Source organism: Lepisma saccharinum, chromosome 7 (genome assembly GCF_977018435.1).
Source record: "Lepisma saccharinum chromosome 7, izLepSacc3.1, whole genome shotgun sequence".
Lineage (NCBI taxonomy): Eukaryota > Metazoa > Arthropoda > Insecta > Zygentoma > Lepismatidae > Lepisma > Lepisma saccharinum.
In genome coordinates this window covers 40,537,220-40,556,844 of record NC_139235.1, presented here as the reverse complement: position 1 = coordinate 40,556,844, position 19,625 = coordinate 40,537,220, and the positions used below count along the sequence as shown (strand labels likewise).

The 19,625-nt window shown below is 39.3% G+C and overlaps 1 protein-coding gene across 2 annotated transcripts in view; it reads right to left on the bottom strand.

Annotated features, from left to right (window-relative positions):
• LOC145989821 (endoribonuclease Dcr-1-like) overlaps positions 1-19,625 on the bottom strand; it is a 145,353-nt gene that overhangs the window by 75,540 nt on the left and 50,188 nt on the right. For both annotated transcript variants that reach the window (XM_083125190.1, XM_083125191.1), the window contains exons 10-14: positions 11,725-11,855; positions 9,480-9,711; positions 7,266-7,417; positions 6,298-6,439; positions 4,598-4,819 (exon numbers count right to left, since the gene is read on the bottom strand). In XM_083125190.1, coding sequence (XP_082981316.1) covers positions 4,598-4,819; positions 6,298-6,439; positions 7,266-7,417; positions 9,480-9,711; positions 11,725-11,855 — 879 coding nt within the window. The remainder of the gene's footprint in view (positions 1-4,597; positions 4,820-6,297; positions 6,440-7,265; positions 7,418-9,479; positions 9,712-11,724; positions 11,856-19,625) is intronic.

The window sequence follows — 19,625 nt, the reverse complement described above, 5'->3', positions numbered from 1 at the left end:
GACTGGATCTACACTTTAAAGTGGGATCCGAACCACTATGAGCCTCCACCGGGTATCAAAATTGAGCCTCTTGATTAGAAGGTAACAATGTTACCACTACGCCATCAGGTAGGTCCTGAAATAGCAGTTGGATTAGGAAAGTAGATATAAAGGGTTCCCCTTGAGTCCAGAGTCAGAGCCAGGTACTTTTGTTGGAGCTATTCCTGTGCTCATAACTGTGCCATGTATTGGAAGGTGGAGAGAGAGGGCACTCTGATTGTACGTTTTTCATGGGCAAAAGGACAAAAAACTCTGAAAGTCTAAAACCACGAAGGAAGCAAATAGAACTCAGGTAAGTTTTTTTCAGTCCACATTGTCCTCACACAGAACATAAGAATAATTTGGATTGCATCTCACTGACAGTAAAATGATTCAGAGCAGCAGCAGCAGAAAAAAAAATCAACCTATGTTTACTCCACTTAAGATATCCAAGCACAAAATATTTCTTTATTGCTGGAATTTTGTGCTGATTAATCTAAGTTATTTCTTTAAAAAAGTCTTTTTCGACAAAATTTTAATGTCTGATTGGAATAAATTAAGATTTATATTGCAATTGTAAGCTGGAGAAGTAAAGTTTTCATTAGCTTTCATGTTTATACAAGGCATATTTTTAAAGTAAGTTCAGTTTTGATATTACATAAGCACAAGGACACATGTTGTAATAATTTTATTTTTACATGAAAGCCTGGGCCTACATCTACTTTCGAACATAATTGCCACCTACATTAAGGCACTTATCGTATCGTACGACCAGCTTCTGAATGCCATCTTCATAGAAATCGGCCGCCTGATGTGATTACCACTGCTGCACGGCCATTTTCATGTCATCCTCTGCGTTAAAGGGTTGACCGGCAAGTTGCTTCTTTAAGTGCAGGAACAAGTGATAGTCACTGGGTGGTAGGCCAGGGATATAGGGAGGATGATCAATTTGTTCCCAAACAAAAAATGCAATGTGATCTTGGATTCAATGCACCACGTGTACCAAATAATGCAATGTGATCTTGGGTTCAATGCACCACGTGTGGACGAGCATTGTTGTGAAGCAATACAATCCCTATACTGAGCATGCCGTGCCTTTTGTTTTGGATTGCACGATGCAGTTTATTCAAGGTCTCACAATATGTCGCAGCATTTACTGTGTCACCCTGAGGCAAAAAATCCACAAGCAACACCCCCACCTATACCAAAACAGGGTGTACATGATTTTTCGGGCTGAAATTGTTTGCTTGAACTTTACTTTCTTGGGTGATGTTGAATCTCTCCATTCCACGGACTGTTGTTTTGATTCCGGTGTAACGTGAGACACCCATGTCTCGTCACCAGTGACAATTTGGATCAACAACTGATCGCCTTCGGCACTGTACCTCTCGAGGACAGTCAAAGCACTGGCTAACCGTTTGGTTTTGTGTAACTCAGACAGCATTTTTGGTACCCACTGTGAGCACAACTTCCAGTAATTTAAGCTTACTGTCACAATATCATACAACCACTGCGTGACACTTCCAGAAACTCTGTAGATAAAGATGAAATCGTAAAGCATCTGTTTTCGCACACTTTTTCATCAACTTGCTGCACCAGGTCATCGTTAACACATTGGGGTCTCACGACGGGCATAGCCCGCAGTGCACTTAAAGTCAATGTGGACGAACGACGGGCATAGCCTGTCCTGCGGTATGCAATCACTTTGCCGATTGAACTACGGGCTATGCTCGTACTTCGTCTCATGCACGTGTTCATTCAAGCCCCTCTGTTGAAATTCCGACCGCTAGGTGACTCATGTGCTATTTTTATCTTGCACCTGTGACTGTTTGTTGTCGGGTTGATGTACTGTGGATTGTTTAGAATGGCGTCGTTAGATCCAGACTGCATGGAGGATTCCGACTCAGAGTTTGAAGTTAGCGACGATTTTGATGATGCAGATGAATTTGAAGATTTGGAAGGTAGGTTATATTCGTAATAATTATTGTCGACAATATAAACAGTGTTGCAAACTCTAGTATTTTATGAATGAAGTGAGAAGAGGTAATTTTTTTGGGTCTATTCATCTTGCCTCTTGCTCGATTCTCCTACATGCACTGATGTATTTTTAGTTTTTCCATTTATTATTTTGTATAGTGTATGTAAAATGAAAATGTATTTTATTTATTTAGTTTATTTATTTATTTCTTTAATTTTTACAGATGACGCAGAACCAACTGATACATTGTCTGGTCCTGTCCTGCAGCCACTTTTTCATACAAAAAATAATTACTTGTAATTTGTAATTATTTTTTGTTATGTGCACATAAGAAGTATTCTTATGTAAGATTCAAAAGATGTATTGATAGTTTATGTAGTTAATTATTGAAATTTCCAGATTACGAACTTAAAATATCTCTATATTAACATTTGTTACAATGTTCTACTTTTTTCTTCTTCACAAAACATTGCCGAAAAAAATATTAAAAAACGTCTGAAAATGAAAATAAAATGTAACAAATTTTTGTTCATTGAAAAGAGGAAGTTTTGTAGATTTAAGAAATATGTGGTTTAATAAAAACAAATTAAAAATATTTCTCCTATGATTTTTTGATAAACAATCAAAAACCGCAGACCAGAGGTAACAATGCTGTATTATGAGGCCAGACCCGAATGTGTTAATGATGGACGGTCACCTACTTCATCCCTCGTCGTGCACGTTTGCACGGCCATCTTTAAATGCCCTTACCCATCTTCTTACCATGCTATCGCTCATAGTGTTGTCTCCATACACTTCTGCAATCTGCCGTTGGATTTCGCTTTCACATCTCTTGCACTGAGAAAACGAATGACAGCACGTAGCTCACACTCCACGGGACTTTCAATTGTCTGAGGCATTGTAACCATACCTGAACAACTGTCTACTCGGGCGAACGATTGCGTACTGCCGTCTGTGGCAAGCCCATAGATGCAGGTCCTCAGCACACATGTGCGAAATGGTGAGTTCAGCGCTACAGTGGCCTAATTGCAAACCAGAACTTACTTTAAAAATATGCATCGTACAAGCATTAACTTGTATATATTTCAAACATGTGTGGGGCGTTACCCCCACACCCCCTATACGCCTTCATGGCATGGTGCTAAGCACAGGGGAGCACTTTACCTTTTTTTTTTTACCTTTATATTTCAAACATGAGATTCGAAAAAGTAAAGAAATATAATTTCTGTCAAGAGATTGACATACAAGATAAGATGTATGATATGGAAGAAGATATTTATAAACATAAGCCTGTACATCTCATGACAAATATTGAAGAAAGTACCTATGTTTGCATGCTCCTTGGATGCAGCTACAGAGAATGTGCGTTGGTTCATGCATTCTGCAGAACTACGAGGTATTATCCAGAATTTGTGGAACTGGTGCTGCTATTTGGACAGCAGTTGTAGTAGCATGATGCAATGGTAGATGATAGTACTAGCATATCTTGGGAGTCAGTGAACAAAACTTCACGTCGTGCATATTTGTCTGGCAATTGTGCACTGGATCCAAGAAAGGAACAGCAAGCATGCACCAAATTTTGTTAAAATCTTGGGAAAAGTTCAACGGAGACATGGCATTCATTACAGAAGTGTTAGGGGAAGGAGGCATGAGCCGTATATGAGTGTTTGAATAGCATGCTTGGTTCACGGCCAATTGGACATTCCTTGGGAACGATGAACACACGGGGAGGGTCCTCAGCTGCACAATGCCTGACATTTGTTGTCCAAATTCAACAGCTCATTCGTACGGATTGACGTCAAACCATTCACCAGATTGCTGATCACATGGAAATTGGTTACAGAACATGCCAATGGATGCAGACTGGTGAATTGGGCATGAATCATGTCAGTGTCAAATTTGTGCTAAGCATCCTGACACCTGATCAGAAGGAGTAGTATGTTGACACCTGCAAGAAACTTCATCAAGTTGCCTCAGATGATGCAGACTTCTTTTCCAGGGCTATCAATGGTGATGAGAGATGGGTTTGCGGTTACAACACTGACACATAGCAATAATCTGTGGCAGCTGTGTGAAAATGTGTGACAAAGTGGATGTTAATTTTGACAATAAAAGGGTCGGTCCTTGCATCATAACTTACAGTATCACATTTCCTTGTTCACTAGGGACTTTTTTGACAAAAAATAGCACGAACCCAGCCAACTTGCCTAGTCCCTTGTGACTCTTTTTCTGTTCTCCGAACTGAAGATCAAAAGGAAAGCCAGCTGGTTTGACATGACTGAGATGATCCAACAGATGATACAAGCAGAAACGCAAGTAGTGCTGGACAAACTCGCAGAACACGACTTTCAGTATGCATTTAAAAATGGCAGAATTGCTGGGACAGGTGTGTACATCCAGACGGCGAATACTTCAAGGATAATGGCAGCAAATAGGCCCAAAGTGTGTTTTTTAACCAGATGGTAGCACCAGTCCCAAAAATTTTGGAAACTACCTCATATGATAATTTAACAAAATTAGTAGAAAAATTGAAGACAAAAAATACAAGAAAGTAAACAAAAGTAAATATCACAACCAAATAACCAAAATATTCTGACTAACTCTTTTGTAATAATACTGCCGCCTCTTTGTAGTTCCTGGTCGTGGCTCGGAGTCTCGGCACTCCTCTTCTTCCAGAACCAAGAGAGGATCCTCTTCATCATGGAAGCTTTCTTTTCCAATTGGAAGCAAATTGTCATCCAATTCCTTTGCCTGATGCAACACAATGCATGCTTGCAAGGCAGCAGCTCTCCGTGCCAAAACCTTGCTTGGCATTAACTTTCCCTGTAAGAGGAAACATTCAAAATGTACAAATTCACATCACAAACACAGTTGAAATTAATTTCATTCACAACCTTTGGTGAATAGTGGCCAATAGTAACCAAAATTAATAGGTGAATAAATTATGTTATTTTGCAAGGTACATGGAATTAATACATATTTGTGTAAGAAGTTAATACAAAATGTAATTTTTTCACAGTTTGATCACTCTAGTTCCAAAACAAAATTCATGGAGAATCTCGTGTCTTCCAGTATAAATTCCCATCTCAAATGTGTCCAAAAATGTTACAGCAAGATTCTATTGAAATCAGCAGAAAAATTAGATCATGATTGATTGATTGATTAAAATTTTTGGATGTGTTGGCATGTATGGCCAATTTTAATCCATCAGTGTATATGGAGAATAATCCCCTTATCTAAAACCCTTACCTTAAAATTTAAAAATAGGTGTAAAGAGACCCTTGAGAAAGGTATAAAATGCAAGTTGTGAAGGGACCTGCATGGAACAAACGCAGCACATTAAAAAAAGTAGACAGTCTAAAAGTTACCTCAGAAACAGTGTAAAAGGCCTGCTCTCCTCAAAAAGTTTAAAAAATTGGCAAAAACACCGTCATCAACTCCCAATATAGCTGACAAACCACTGGGAAGGTTAAAACTCTGTCTGAGGGAATTAAAATCTGCACATTCGCCAAACACTTAAAATAACATTGCAGGAACGGTACAACGATTAGTATTCACTTAATATATACTGTAAAATATTAATACCAGAGATGCTACAAGGATTAATCAGTTAATGTAATGGAATGAATTGAAATTAATTACACCTGTCACGTTATGCAAGGAAGTCTGCTCATATAAAATCCATACCTATGGATAAAAAGAGTGTGTAAAGTGCCACGATTTGAAGATAAAAGTGCAGGGTGTAAATGGTCCTGCATGGGACAAACACGACACATTAAAGAGGTGTGGGAATACTAAAGCACATTCTCAGACACTTTAAAAAAAAGGATTTGCCAAATTAGGTTTCTATGACAAATTCCCTCGAAAGAACCCCAAACTGTGTGACTAATTTGACCATGTAGAGCCTCTTCAGAGGAACCATGAAGATACTGTACGTGCATGATGAAGGGAGAAACGGTCACTTTTACAAAGATATAGATGCACATTCCACGTTAAGTATTGAGCAAGACTTGGACAGCAAAAGGAAGATCTATTGTGGAGAATGTCTCAGTAGGTATGGTAAAATGTACGCCAGACACATTATTAAGGAGGGCTAGACAAGACTCTTGCATTATATTAACATACAAGTCTCCACTGCAATTATAGGCATCGGCATGCACATTTTTACCCAAAAACTCAAGTTCCAATTGCCTTAATGCTGCCAATTTCCTGTCATGTCCCCTCCCCCAAATGACCAAAAAAGGGCAAGAGGAAGATCTTGATCTAGACAGTGGATGCATGCTTTACCAAATAAAACTTACCACAATATTTTGCTTTACTGGTGAATTAATTGGCAACTGAAGAATGCACTCGTAAAAGCATGTACCATCAATTACTCTCTCTCCTATCCTCCAGTTCGGAGTGAGTCTTGTAAAAGTATCACTTGGAAGCTTTGCGCAATACCTGAAAAAAAAATAATTCCTTCACAACATACAAAATTGTGAAAGTAAAAACATTTTACTAATAATAAGACAAAGTTTACACCTTGTGCCAACATGATTATTTTAATGAAGTAATGAATGCTATAAACACTGTGCTTCGTGTATACTTTTGGCACTTATGCATTTTCTACACAATATTTGTACAGCAAATTCCAACCTATGTAAAGTTCCCCGTGCATATAGCACAGTGCCATGAAGACACATTTAGGGGATGTGGGGGTAGGCCCCCATAGATTCTCAATCTCGGCCATTTTGGAGATGATGTGATCAGCATCATGTTCAGATCACCTTCAGCACCTCCCCCCCCCCCATCAGACTGGGTGAGCCACAGAGCCACTTTATACAGGGACAAGGCTGGAAAAATTCCGACCTTAGAACACCAATCCTGAGTCTCCCGCGCGGCAGTTAGACGCCCTACTGACTAGATGACATAATACTGCTCTAATTGCTTTATTGGAAAAATAATATTTTATTCTTTCTCACAATAAACATAATTAGAAGAAGAAGAAAAATTTATATTATATTTGAATAGTATATCCACTAGGCAAGTCAACAACCAAACAGTTCTCATTTGATGATATGATTGTATATATTCTCATATTTGAAAAACATATGCTTCTAAATTCAAATCTATTTCTTAGAATAACTTTTGACAAGCCTACATATATATATAAGAAGAAAAAAAGAAAGCAAAGAAAAGAGAAATGTAATATTAAGAGTTGTAACAGAGAAATAAAAACAAATTTAGAGTCAAAAGGGATCAGCTGGCAATTATAGGTTCAACTTACCGATTCACTAATGCTACTGCTGATGATAAAGTAACAGAAGGTGTGGAGCTATTCTTCAGAGGTTTGTAAGGTTCAATAACATCATTATACACATCAGCTTCCAGTTCTTCCTCGATTGGTGGCTCACGATTATGACATTTTCTAAGAAGCATCTGTGAAAAAAAGAGGATTCAAAATAAGATAGAAAATCAACACAATTATATCAAACAACTTATTGCATTAATTCTTAATATCTATAATCTAGCAGATATGTTAAAGACTTACGAACAAATGTAATATTTTCCATGTATTGTGGAACGATTCAAGGGAGAGACTGTAAAAAAGCTAAAATCTCTCTCCAGACATCAGTATTTGGTCAAGCGACATTACACTGTACAAGGTAACATTCCACAAATAGCGGAAGCACATGACATCAGGAGACACGGCATTCTTTGCTACTACCAGGTTGAAACCCGTCATCAGCTGGCAAATACAGAAGAGCTGAGCATACAGCTAGGAAGTATTTGCCAGCAGCTTAAAAGAGGTAGGCAGTAGAATTTGAGAGTCAGTAGTCATTCAGTCTTTCAGTCAGTCAAATCGCAGGACCTCTAGAAGAATACCAGCTACCAGGCGAAGAGTTACTGCATACTTTCAGGTCTCAAGCCAGCTCGGAATTCCAACATGTAGCTTTCGCCAAGGCAACCTCTAACCACATATGCATGTTGACCTTCCTCGGTACCACGGCTTGTAAGTCACAGTCGTTGGTCAGCCGTCGTTCGAATAGCCTTCTCAAGGGCCATCTCTCCAAGACCAGCTTGTGGTTCGTTGCCTGCTATGGGCAAGAAGACCGTGGACCGTCAAACTCATGACTCCGTGCTCTGTCGCCTGACGTCTAAACACAACTGCTTGGCCGAGAGGAAAGTTGTACATCATCGACATCCCTTGAAATTATTCCACTCTCTGCCAGAAGCCTGTCAGCAAGACTGTATAGGGAACATAAAATGTAACCTTGCTCTACCATCTGACCCCTTAAGTGTTCACGATCACGATCCCCGTAGTTTATGCTCTTGAAACCAGTGAACGCATCAGTATATTAAAAACTTATAATACCCTTTTTGTCCATTTGGCCACATTAGGTACTTATTTTTGCGCAGATCAGACTCCATTATCTGCTGCTTTATCAACAGTGTATGAGAAACCTTCTTCCTAGAGTGCTGCAATAAGCATTTTCCGCTTGAGCAGCAAATAGTTCGCACGGGCAAATGGCACACAGAATTGATAGTTCTTCGCTCGAGCGAAAAACGACCGAACGAGCAAAATACACCACGAACTCTCAACCCCTATTAGTAGACATATTTCTGTAAGTTGTCGATCATAGTGGACCCTCAAATATGGATCGTGAAGTAAAAGACCAAGTGAAATTGAAAAATAAGAACATAATCATCATCTCCATGGTTAAAATGCAGTTTTGTGTATCTTACCGAGATATGTGAAAATTAATAGATGATTATGGGCTGAAACTAGCTAGACTGACATTTTATGTTTCTACGATTACTTTCACATTGAAATAATGTTCGATTGAATGTTATAACTGCATTTCATTATTTCACAGAATATGATTATCCTTTTCGGTAAGTGAACAATGATGTACACGTACTTCTTGCACTGTGATACGATATTTGTAATTGCTTAGGCAGGTGTCTCAGCATGTGTATCCATTTTACGTTTCGGTCTGTAGATATTGCATACTTTCATATGTGCTGTATTTGAGTCTTACATAATAATACGGAATTATGATTTAGAATTGTAATTGCATAGAGTGGTTTCCTTCCATGTATGGATTTTAGGTTGACAGTGCTGCGTATTAGGCTCTGAAATACAGGACGTTGTCAATCATTCCACTACGAGTGTGCGCTCGAGCGTGGGAGATTCGAACAAGTTTGGACGAGCGAAAGTGGTCCAATGCAGTACTCTAATACTTACACATTCCTCATATGATCATGATAATCACACCTTGAATCACTTCGGCAAAGATCACATGCACAATGTTTACTCAGCATGTTATCAATGCAGGATCTGATCTGTTTGCCCGAAAAATGGTGGCAGAATGTGATTTCGTGCAGTGGGGGAAGTTGTTTGCTGAATATCATCCATTACAATAAAAGGTCAATGAAACACATATGCAAGAGACAGCTCAATATATACATGCATAATGAAATTCAAAACTTGAATTACCTGCTCTATAGAATGGTATTTTGCCAGCTCTTCAATAAATTCCTCTGATTTATCTTCCTCCATCATCAGTGCATAATGAGCGTCTTGGGCTCTTGCTCTTCCCTTGGATTGCACATAGGAACGGTAGCCTTTGGGTACATCAAAACGCACAACCAAATTGCATTTGGGAACATCTATTCCTTCCTCCAAAACAGATGTTGCAACAAGCAAGTTGCATTCATGCATTCGAAACCTGGATTTAATCAACAAAAGATTACCTGAAAGTACTCGCAATCCATCACATGTAATTATACATGATTACATTTTCACTTTATATTTACAAGCTTAAGACATGATTCACAAATGAGATCATATGTGGTCATGCAATTATTCCCTGATGAGGAGAGCAATTCATGTGTTTGAACCATTGAAAATAACCAATAACTTATCCTGACTGGTATCCAAAGCATGTGTTTTAACCATGAAAATAACCAATAACTTATCCTGACTGGTATCCGAAGAACATTTTCTGTACCAAAACATGATATTTATATAACCAATTTGAAGATGAAATGTAGTTTAGTTTTGTACCAAATGTACAGATACTATTGATAACGGCTTATAACTATCTCCTGTACCTTGCACTTTGACATGCAAGTACATCGTGGATATGGGGTCCCATCAGATTCTTTGTGATAGTGGAAGTGATGTGATCAGTAACATGCTCAGGCTGCCCCCCCATTACCCAATGATTGCTAGGGGCTAAGTGAGGCACAGAGCCACTTTATGCATGGACATTGCTGAAAGAACTTCCACTAGATGTAGTTTATACTGTACATGTATTAACATTATGTTTACGAGGTAGTATCAAAAAGTTCCGAGACTAGTTCTGTAACACACCAACAGATGGCAGCGCAAGGCTGCACGCACAGGCACAGGGAGCACCAACCTTCAGAAGGCAGTGTGCCAAGAGACATCATCCTGTGTACATTGTGAGCTCTGCAGCTGGTGCTCTTCTGACCACGTGCGTTACCACGTCTGCGATTTCATCATGGACAGCAAGTTAGAACTACGAGCGAACGTGAAATTCTGTGTGAAACTGGGCAAATTTGCCACAGAGACGCTTGACATGATTCGGCAAGTGTACGGCGATGCTGCAATGAGTCGTGCGAGGTGTTTTGAGTGGCACGCGCGCTTCAAGAGTGGAAGAACATCACTGGAAGACGACGAGAGATCAGGATGACCTTCAACGAGCACAACACATGAAAATGTCGAAACCATTCGGCAACTTGTGCATGAGGATCGTCGGAGAACAATCCACAACATTGCTGCCATTGTCGGTGTGTCATACGGAACAGTGCAGGCAATCCTCACATGTGATTTGAACATGCGGCGTGTTGCTGCCAAGTTCATTCCCAGGCTACAGACCCAGGATCAGAAGGAACACTGTGTCCAAGTCTGCCAAGAACTCCGTCAGCGTGCCATGGATGACCCGTCCTTCATGTCGAGGATCATTACTGGTGACAAAACTTGGGTGTACGGGTACGACCCTGAGACAAAGCAACGGTCACAGTGGAAGAGCCCATCATCTACATGACCGAAAAAGGTGAGGCAGGTCCGCAGCTCGACCAAGTGCATGCTCATCGTTCTTTTTCGACATTCGCGGCTTCGTGCATCACGAATTCATCCCCAGAGGCCTGACCATCAATAGCGAGTTCTACTGCCAGGTTTTAAGGCATCCGAGGGAGGACATTCGGTGCTTTCATTTTTCAGTTTCCAATCATGATTCTTTGCATAGTACTACAGAAGAACCTCAATTTCACAGGGACCAAATGCAGGAAAATGTAAAATCTTGGAAAAATTGATTAATATTTTGGTTTGTTTGGACCATCAAGATTGAATATTAATGAGAGAAAATGAAAAATCTACGAACGTAAAATAAGGGTTCCACTGCATTTGTTGCATTGTATTCTATGAGATTTAGTCCATGTTCACTGTTTTAGACAAGCTTCTTGTGTTCATCTCTCTTCTTCTCTAGGGGACATCCAGATTCTCCAAAGCAAGCTCTAGCACTAGACACTAGATAATGTCCAATTAACACTGCATGCTAGTACGGAACCATTGCCACTAACATTCAGATAAGAATATCATTTATAGTGTTATTGTGTTGGTTCTTATGTGATTTTTGTCCATTTCATCACAAGATGAAATGATAGAACGCTGTTCCCTAAGAAACAGTCAAGCAAAGAAATTGTTTCAACTGTACCTTTTCAGGACTTCCTCCTGCTTCCTGTGTTCTATTTCTGCTTCTCTGGGGTCAGTCTGAGGGTTCAAGGTTTTGCCTACAGTGTACTGGGACATTAAGTAGGAAAAGTCGGGGTCACATCTGCGGAGATCCTACAGAAAAAGAAAAATTAGTGGGTGACAGTACAAACTGTTATCAATTTTTGTTCGTATAATTTCACTGAATCAGTTGTCATCAATACATTACAAAGCATCAGAGATAAGATAGATTCTATGTTACCAGCTGGCAAAGGTATATTAGTAAAATTGCAGGCCAGAAATAGAACCTGGGGCACCTTGATTGCAAGGCTTTTGTTGTTAAGAATATAAAAACATAATACATAAACAATGCTTTTCGAAACTAAATTTCTAAATACAGGTAAACTTCCTTCTCTGAAGTGGACTACAAAAACAAACAGACCCTTATATACTTTCCCATCCATCACATGAATGGTGTTTTTTACGTGATCAACGATCACCCAAAAATCAGACTTCACTATTGCTACCCATATCACAATCTTTAATGAATGACTGTTACCATTCCATGGTTATCCACCAAACATGCATGACCACTAAAATATCTTGACAAATGCTGGAAAAGGTCGTAAAGATCTGTCATGCATACTACCAAAGCCTGCAGACTCAACCTTATCACCCAGTAAGAATGCAGGAAAATGTGGAAAAAGTTACAGCTTGTACAGTGGGATCCACTAGTATTGTTCAGCAAAGTGTCCATGACTATTTTCATTAATTTTTCTCTTACATCCTGTGTGTTATTAAGAGGGAGGTGGAGTTTGGCGAAGGTCGCCGTGGAAAGTGCTTAAATTTAACATGGGCTTTTTTGCATTTTGTTGAATATAACGTTTTAGGACAAAAATTTGCCGGAAAACACGCAGTAGATGTGAACTTACTTTATGAAACTTTGAGTACATGACACATTTATGCAATTTCAGTCCGATAAATGTGCACAAATTCCATTATTGTTTTTCAATTTCCCATAAGGAAATACGTAAATAAGCACAGAATGGTTATAGGATTTGTGGGTAGCACCAACGAAAATGGCCATTATGATGCATACTAACGTAATGCTCAATCCTTTTATGACTAAGCTAGGGAGGGCTTTTCTTTTAAAAATCACTTGCACAGCCCAAAATGATTGTTTAAAAATGTCATGTATTATCGACGGCGAAAGATACGGCCGCTTCAGCCGAATTTCATTCATCATAGTTCGACACTTGGCCACTAGATGCCTCTGTTGCAAAATTGCCCCAGGCTGACGGTGAGGGCTAGTACGCGCGGGTGTTTGAATCCTCTGCACAGCTGGGTTCCGTCCCCTCGTCAGAAGGTCCCGTAGCTGTCACAGCTTGATTTATTGCCTCTTCCCAGGCAAGAAACCAAGAAAGCAGGAAGGCCATGAGTTTGTGTATGTTTGATTGTAGAGAAGCAGAGCATATTTACCATGAATTGGAACCAGTGACACAGTAACTTTATCTCGATCTTACCGCGAAGGACGTATTTAGGGGGGTCCAGGTGTCCCAACGTCCCCCCGAAAGACTTACCAAGTACAAAAAAATTAAATAATGAGATCATAAAACTTCAATTAAGTAATGAAAATAAGGTGGTTGTTTAATCGCAAATTGTTTATTTCCGCAAAAATATTGGAAAGTAATACGACTTTGAATGACAGTACCAAAGAAGATTTATGCAAGAATTATTACTACTTATAATAACATGCAAAATATTACCAGGAATTTTACTTTCGTCAACTGATTCTAACATCATTTTTTCATACTCAATAAATATTATATTCTTTATCTATTTGACATTAATTTCCTTGCCAGGGCAGTTTCTATTTTTTTAAAATTTTGCCGACCTTAACTACACGTAAGCTAGATAATGAATACGTGATGTTATACTGTATCACTGTTGTTATACCGCCTTCTTACCTATTCATCTTATAAAAATATATTAATTAATTTAATATAATTATACTTATTTTAATTTAACATTATTAATATTATTATTTTGAGACATTACGTTAGGACGCCGCTCCGAAATATATATCTAGATACGTGCCTCGTGTTCGATTTGAATAAAATGTAGAAAAGGTGGGGAGGGTGGTGACGCTTCTTCTTTTTACATTTCGATAGTTTTACCTCACATGTAGTACTTTGTGAGTCAACGGTGGGACGCGCGCAGGTTCGAGTCTCGTGGATGAGCGTGACAACTTTTCTCCTGATATTTCGGCCAGTCAAACTCGCGGGCCGCATGTGAGCCCCAGCATTCGTTAATGCGGCCCGCCTTGGCCCCACTTAACACTTCATGCTTGAAATTATCTGTACATTTGTAGTTATCCCGTTTTCTCTTTTCTCGTGATACAAGACCAGATTCATCCAAACTTCAAAACATATACCAATTTTCCCTACACAGGTATACATTCCCTTATAGAGTAGGTGTTGTGTCAACTAAGCAAGCTGATTGACAGGTTACTTCTGAAGTACGAAAATATCTTGCCAGCTGGGGGAGGGCAGCGTGCATACTTTCTGTCGCCTATGAGTCTGTTTCTTGATTTTTAAGGATTTACCTGGAAGAAAAGCCAGTTTCTGTAAAAGTTTCAGAGAACCATATCGCTGCCCAAACTTCGTGGGAGTAAGAAAAGGACTATAGAAGAGGAATGCAGATTTTTCAAGTGAAATGCTTACTTTTGTTGTGAAGTGAATACTGAAAAGCGTAGAAATTTTGTACCCTGATAAAGTAAATTCATTCAGAAATATTTCTTTATCACGAAATAAATTTGCCATAATCTGTGGCGGAGTGGTTAGCACAACCCGTCGCGACACCAGAGGTTGCGGGTTCGAATCCTGGCCTGAGCATGGGTTTTCTTTGTATGTGTCCCTTCATCAATTTCATCATATCATTACTCATCCTCATCGTCGCCATTAGCCAAACGTTGCAGAAAAGGAACGCTAATAAAAAAATCAGAGGAGAGGATTTATTACTTAGTCAACGAACAATTGAAAGCGAAAATTGTTCGTGTTGTTGCCTTTTCGCTCACAATATGCGAAATTACGGACGTCTGTGAGCTAGCTCGGTTTGCTCCCTTCACTCGTGGATGCGATTCTTATCTCGATATGACAGTAAAACTACTTGAATGATTCCTCCCCGTGACACAAGAGCTGATATTTTGAAGGAAGTGGAGGCCATTTTGCAAAGTTACAGTCTTCCGTTATATTAAAACTTTTTAATAAAGTTATAATTTGTCCAAAGTAAAAATACTACGTGATGAAGTTGGAAACAGGTTTCAAGACTTCATAGGGTGCGAAGGGCAATAATCTTGTTCTGCTCTGCTCCCTTTTCTTTAAGATGGTGCGTGTGAAAGTCCTGACTTCGAATGGAACTTATTTAATTGCAGTGCAAATCGTATTGAAAAATAAATATCGCGAGGTGGGCTATCCTTGATTTTTCTTATATCTCCAATAGCAGTACCCTCGAATAAGCTATTTTGCTGTAGAAATTTTATTAATTTTGGTTGCACTTGCCTTGGTGAAAAGTTGTTTTCCATAATGAAGATTAATGAAACAGCCGAATGATCAAGAATGACTGACAAAACATTTGTTGTCTGCATTAAGAGTTTCATGCTAACAAAAAACTTATTGCAGACTTATGAGAAGCTTGTTAAAAAAAAAAAAACAGTGAAATCTGTGCGAAACGAAACTATAATTGCACACAAACAGTTACAATTGTAACCAATTTATACTCGAAAGTAACATGTAAAATACTATAACCATGAAAAAATATGGGGGGAGGTCTATATAATTTACATATCGATGCTGCAATAATAATCACTGGAATCCCCCCCTCCCCGACCACATTGGGTTGAACCACTTAGTTCTGGATTTTAAGGTGTTGGGGTTCTAGATATGTGGCCCGGATAGTTTTGACATTATCGTTATGCGGCCCTACTCACGAATTGAGTTTGACATTGCTGGTCTATAGTACCTGTTGAGGAGATATATGCGTGTGTGTGTGTGTGTGTCATAGAACATCACTACTTCCAAACAAACTTGATGTGGCTCTTACAGAAACATCTGTTTTGGAGTGGAACGATGACGAAAAGTTTACACTGGCCTCCCCGATGGTGCAGTGGTAGCGTCGTAGCCTTGTTATCAAGGGGTTCCAGGTTCGATACCCGGTGGAGGCACATAGTGGTTCGGATTCAACTTTAAACTGTAGGTCCAGTCCCGCTTAGCCTTACTGTGCATAAAGTGGGCTTAAAACACTAAATCAATCAACCAACAAAACGGTTTACCGTTTCTTTGCAAATCTTCAGTTAATGTAAAATTTAGTATAAAAACATAATTTTTGCTGACTTTCTAACTTGAGATTTAAAGACAAATTATTACTTCGAATTCTTCATTAAAAATAACAAAAGTGATATAAAATATTGGATAAAATTCTTGCCTTCGCTGAGAATCAAATTAGAGATGTACAGGTTAGGAAAGTGGAGGGAGGATTTCCTGGCGTCTTCCCCTTCAATGTGAACGGTGCCTCCTTCGTTCTACATTCCATTCAAAATTTCTTCTTAGTTTCAGATATATTTTGCATCCCCTATAGCATAATGGTAAAGGTGACCCTTGTAATTTAAAATATCCTGAGTTTGGTATCCGGTGGACGCCTAATAGTTAGTTCAATCCCACTATAAATATAGATCCAGTCCCGATTAGTCTATCTGTATATAAAGTAGACTTAAAACAGAAACTCAAGATACTCAAACGATTATCATAGGGTTGGCGGCGATTGGTGCAGTTAGAGAGCCCCCTCTGCTCAATCAAAATTATGAAACATAAACTTTTCAGTCAGTAAAACCATCGTGGTACGAACATTAAAATTTTTGTTTCAATTACATATTCGACGTTGATCTTGTCCAGCAGATTACCAATTGTGATAACTTTTCTCTTCTTTAAAAACTACACAAGGAAACAAGTTGAAAACGTAAATTGGACAAGGTTTCTTCTCTAGAACTGATTTTTAAAAGACCATGTCTTAGAGAAGCTCTGAAGGATATTCTATTCTTAAAACGCCAATCAGAATAAGGGATCAGCACTTATGTATATTTTCTCCCGCAGGCACGTGACCGGGGGGGGGGGGGGGGGTGAAGCTGAAGACCGTTCCGAAATCCTACAAATATGTAATTAAAATAGGGTATAGCGGTGATTAATTTTACTTACATTAAACATCCTGTACAATAACTTGTAATATACTGAGAAATTCATTTTCAGGGGTTCTATTCCCCACTTTTTCGCCCTTAGATGGCAGCTGCTGATAAGGGATGAGCCTTCCCCCCGAAATAAAATTCTGGCTACGGCCCTGCTGTTCTGCATCGTGACTGTATGGTCCGATGCATCATGGTTTGAGCTCCGTCTACGGGACGCGCGCAGGTTCGAGTCTCTTAGGGGAAACGTATCAACTTTTCTCCTGAGATTTCGGCCTGTGTATAGGGCCGGTTGCCACCCACCATCGTGAGGAGATTGGGAAGCTATGAATGAGTCACGAAAACCTACAACAAAGATTAGGGGTTCGTCGTGCTGACCGCACATAACTGGTTGGACTGGAAGTGAGGCCTACAGTCGGTAGGTGGGCTCTGGCCCTCAGGGGCTGTAGCACCACGGGTTTACTTACGTATATTGGCGTAACCAAGTGTGGGTCCACAGAGGCTCGGCCTCTCCTCGAAATTCTGTCACTTTATTTTGGCCAATTCACTGGGATTTTTTTAAGAGTACTTTGTAACACGTATAGTGCTGATCTTGAAGATCATACTATAATTAGTTGGACTGAAATTTCACTTGGGAAGCAATCAATTAACATTGGGAAAAATCACAATAGGAGAGAGCAACTAATGTGATGCAGGAACTGGTCATATGTTTCCACAGGGGATTCCCATCATCACTGAGAGTTTGTCCCCACCCTTGGCCGATTAGCCGGCCCCGTGGCGGAGTATTTATCTCATTTCGCTACGACGCCAGTGGTCCCGGGTTCGAATCCGGTCTGGGCATACGTGTCCTTCGTGAGCGTCTCTTCATCGATTACATCATATCATCATTAGCCAAGAGTGGCAGAAAGGCGAAGTAAAATAAACAAAATCAATCAATCTTGGCCGATTAAAGCTGCTGTGAACTCCAACGATGAGAACTGTGCAAAGGGACTTAATTCAGATCATAACAAAGAAAACTACTTCATCAAAGTGTATGTTCAATATTATACTATTGTTTCCTGACATCTTTGTTACTACTGTACATTTTGTTACATTGTTTTGTCCGTCTTTCTCCTTTTCAGTTTTTCCATATGTTATTACGCATGTCCACGTTTCCCCTTTTTAAATTCCAGGTAGTTTCGCTCCTGCCCATCTCTAATAGGGACTCGATTCGTTAATAGTTGAAATAATAATTGTTACTAATTCTTGCCTTATTATTATTATTATTATTATATTGATTTTGTATAAAAAAACACCCCCTTCAAAGGAAAATACTTTCTTTCAACTGATATTCTCTACCGCCTTCTTTACTCTCAATTGATAAAATTCCAACCTCAACAAGAAAATTCAACATAATTATAGTAGCCACTGTAATCAACCAAATTTATTCAATCAAAACTTTAGCCATGAATGTTCTGTCTCTGGAGCCTGCCACTCGTCTCGCTCCATGCAAGAGTCAGCCAGCAAGCAGAGAAATGCGAATTGCTTTGCCAGTGGAGAAATTTTAGCCTCCGAAACCAGAATTAAAAGAAACAGGTGGGTGTCCTTTTCCTGGAAACCTCGCTGCGGGAGTCACGCGGAGGGGAGGGGGTGGTGAAGGAAGGAAGGTTCTCTGGCCTCAGGCTTAGGACAGCCGGAAAGAATTCCTAGTCCTCTGATATGTCGCTAGGTGTCTCTGTATCGCATCGGGCCAGGAAACTACTTTCATGCCAACCTCCAGCCCACTCTTAAGCAATGGATTTTTATGTATCCTGGTGCAGAGGTTTTGAGTTTTCTTTTAATTCTTGAAGCTCTTATTGGGTCAAATAAAGTGCACGAGCATGGTGATGGACCATTTGCACAGTAATACTTATGGATCCACTGTACGTAGCAGAACACTACATGCTTTAAATGTCTACTGAAACTTACCCGACCTCCTAGTATAACCACAAACAATCAAATTACTAATGACACTAAGCCCAGGAAAAAAGACAAATCTGCGGAACATTATCTGAATAACAGTATGTTTCCAAAGTCAACTTCAAGATTATGTCACGCAGTGGAATACATGCATATCCCACCAACCATTAATGCAAGTACCTAGTTGGGATTTCCCTATACCCCAAAGGGCATTTGATGGTTAAAGTGGGGTCTGAAGCCCCAAAATGCCCCCTCCCCCAGTCTCCCCTGAATGGCAAATTGCTAAAAAATTAAGAAAATGCTCAGTGAAGAAGAGTTCATAGTCTTGCCTGTATTAAAAGGGCACTAACACAAAATGCCACCGACACAAAAATAAAAGACTTGGGATAAAGGGGTGTGCAGTCACATGTACCTTTGTTTTGTTGGTAGTACAGTGGAACCTTGATTTTACATTTTTCAGAGGACCAAGGTAAAAAAAAAAACTTAAGATGAAATGTGAAACTGAGGAAAATTTTATAACATTTTACTATGTTGCGACCATCAAGATTAGATGTACAATGTGGGAAAATGTAAAACTGTACTAATTTTAGGATTGTCTTTGATCCTCCTTCAGGGATCAGAGATTAAGTATAAGAACTAAGTTAAATTTTTAAAAAAGGTAAAGGTTAAATTATAAAAAACTTTGTATGTGGATAAATATAACTTAATATAGGTTCAATATAAAAATATTGATA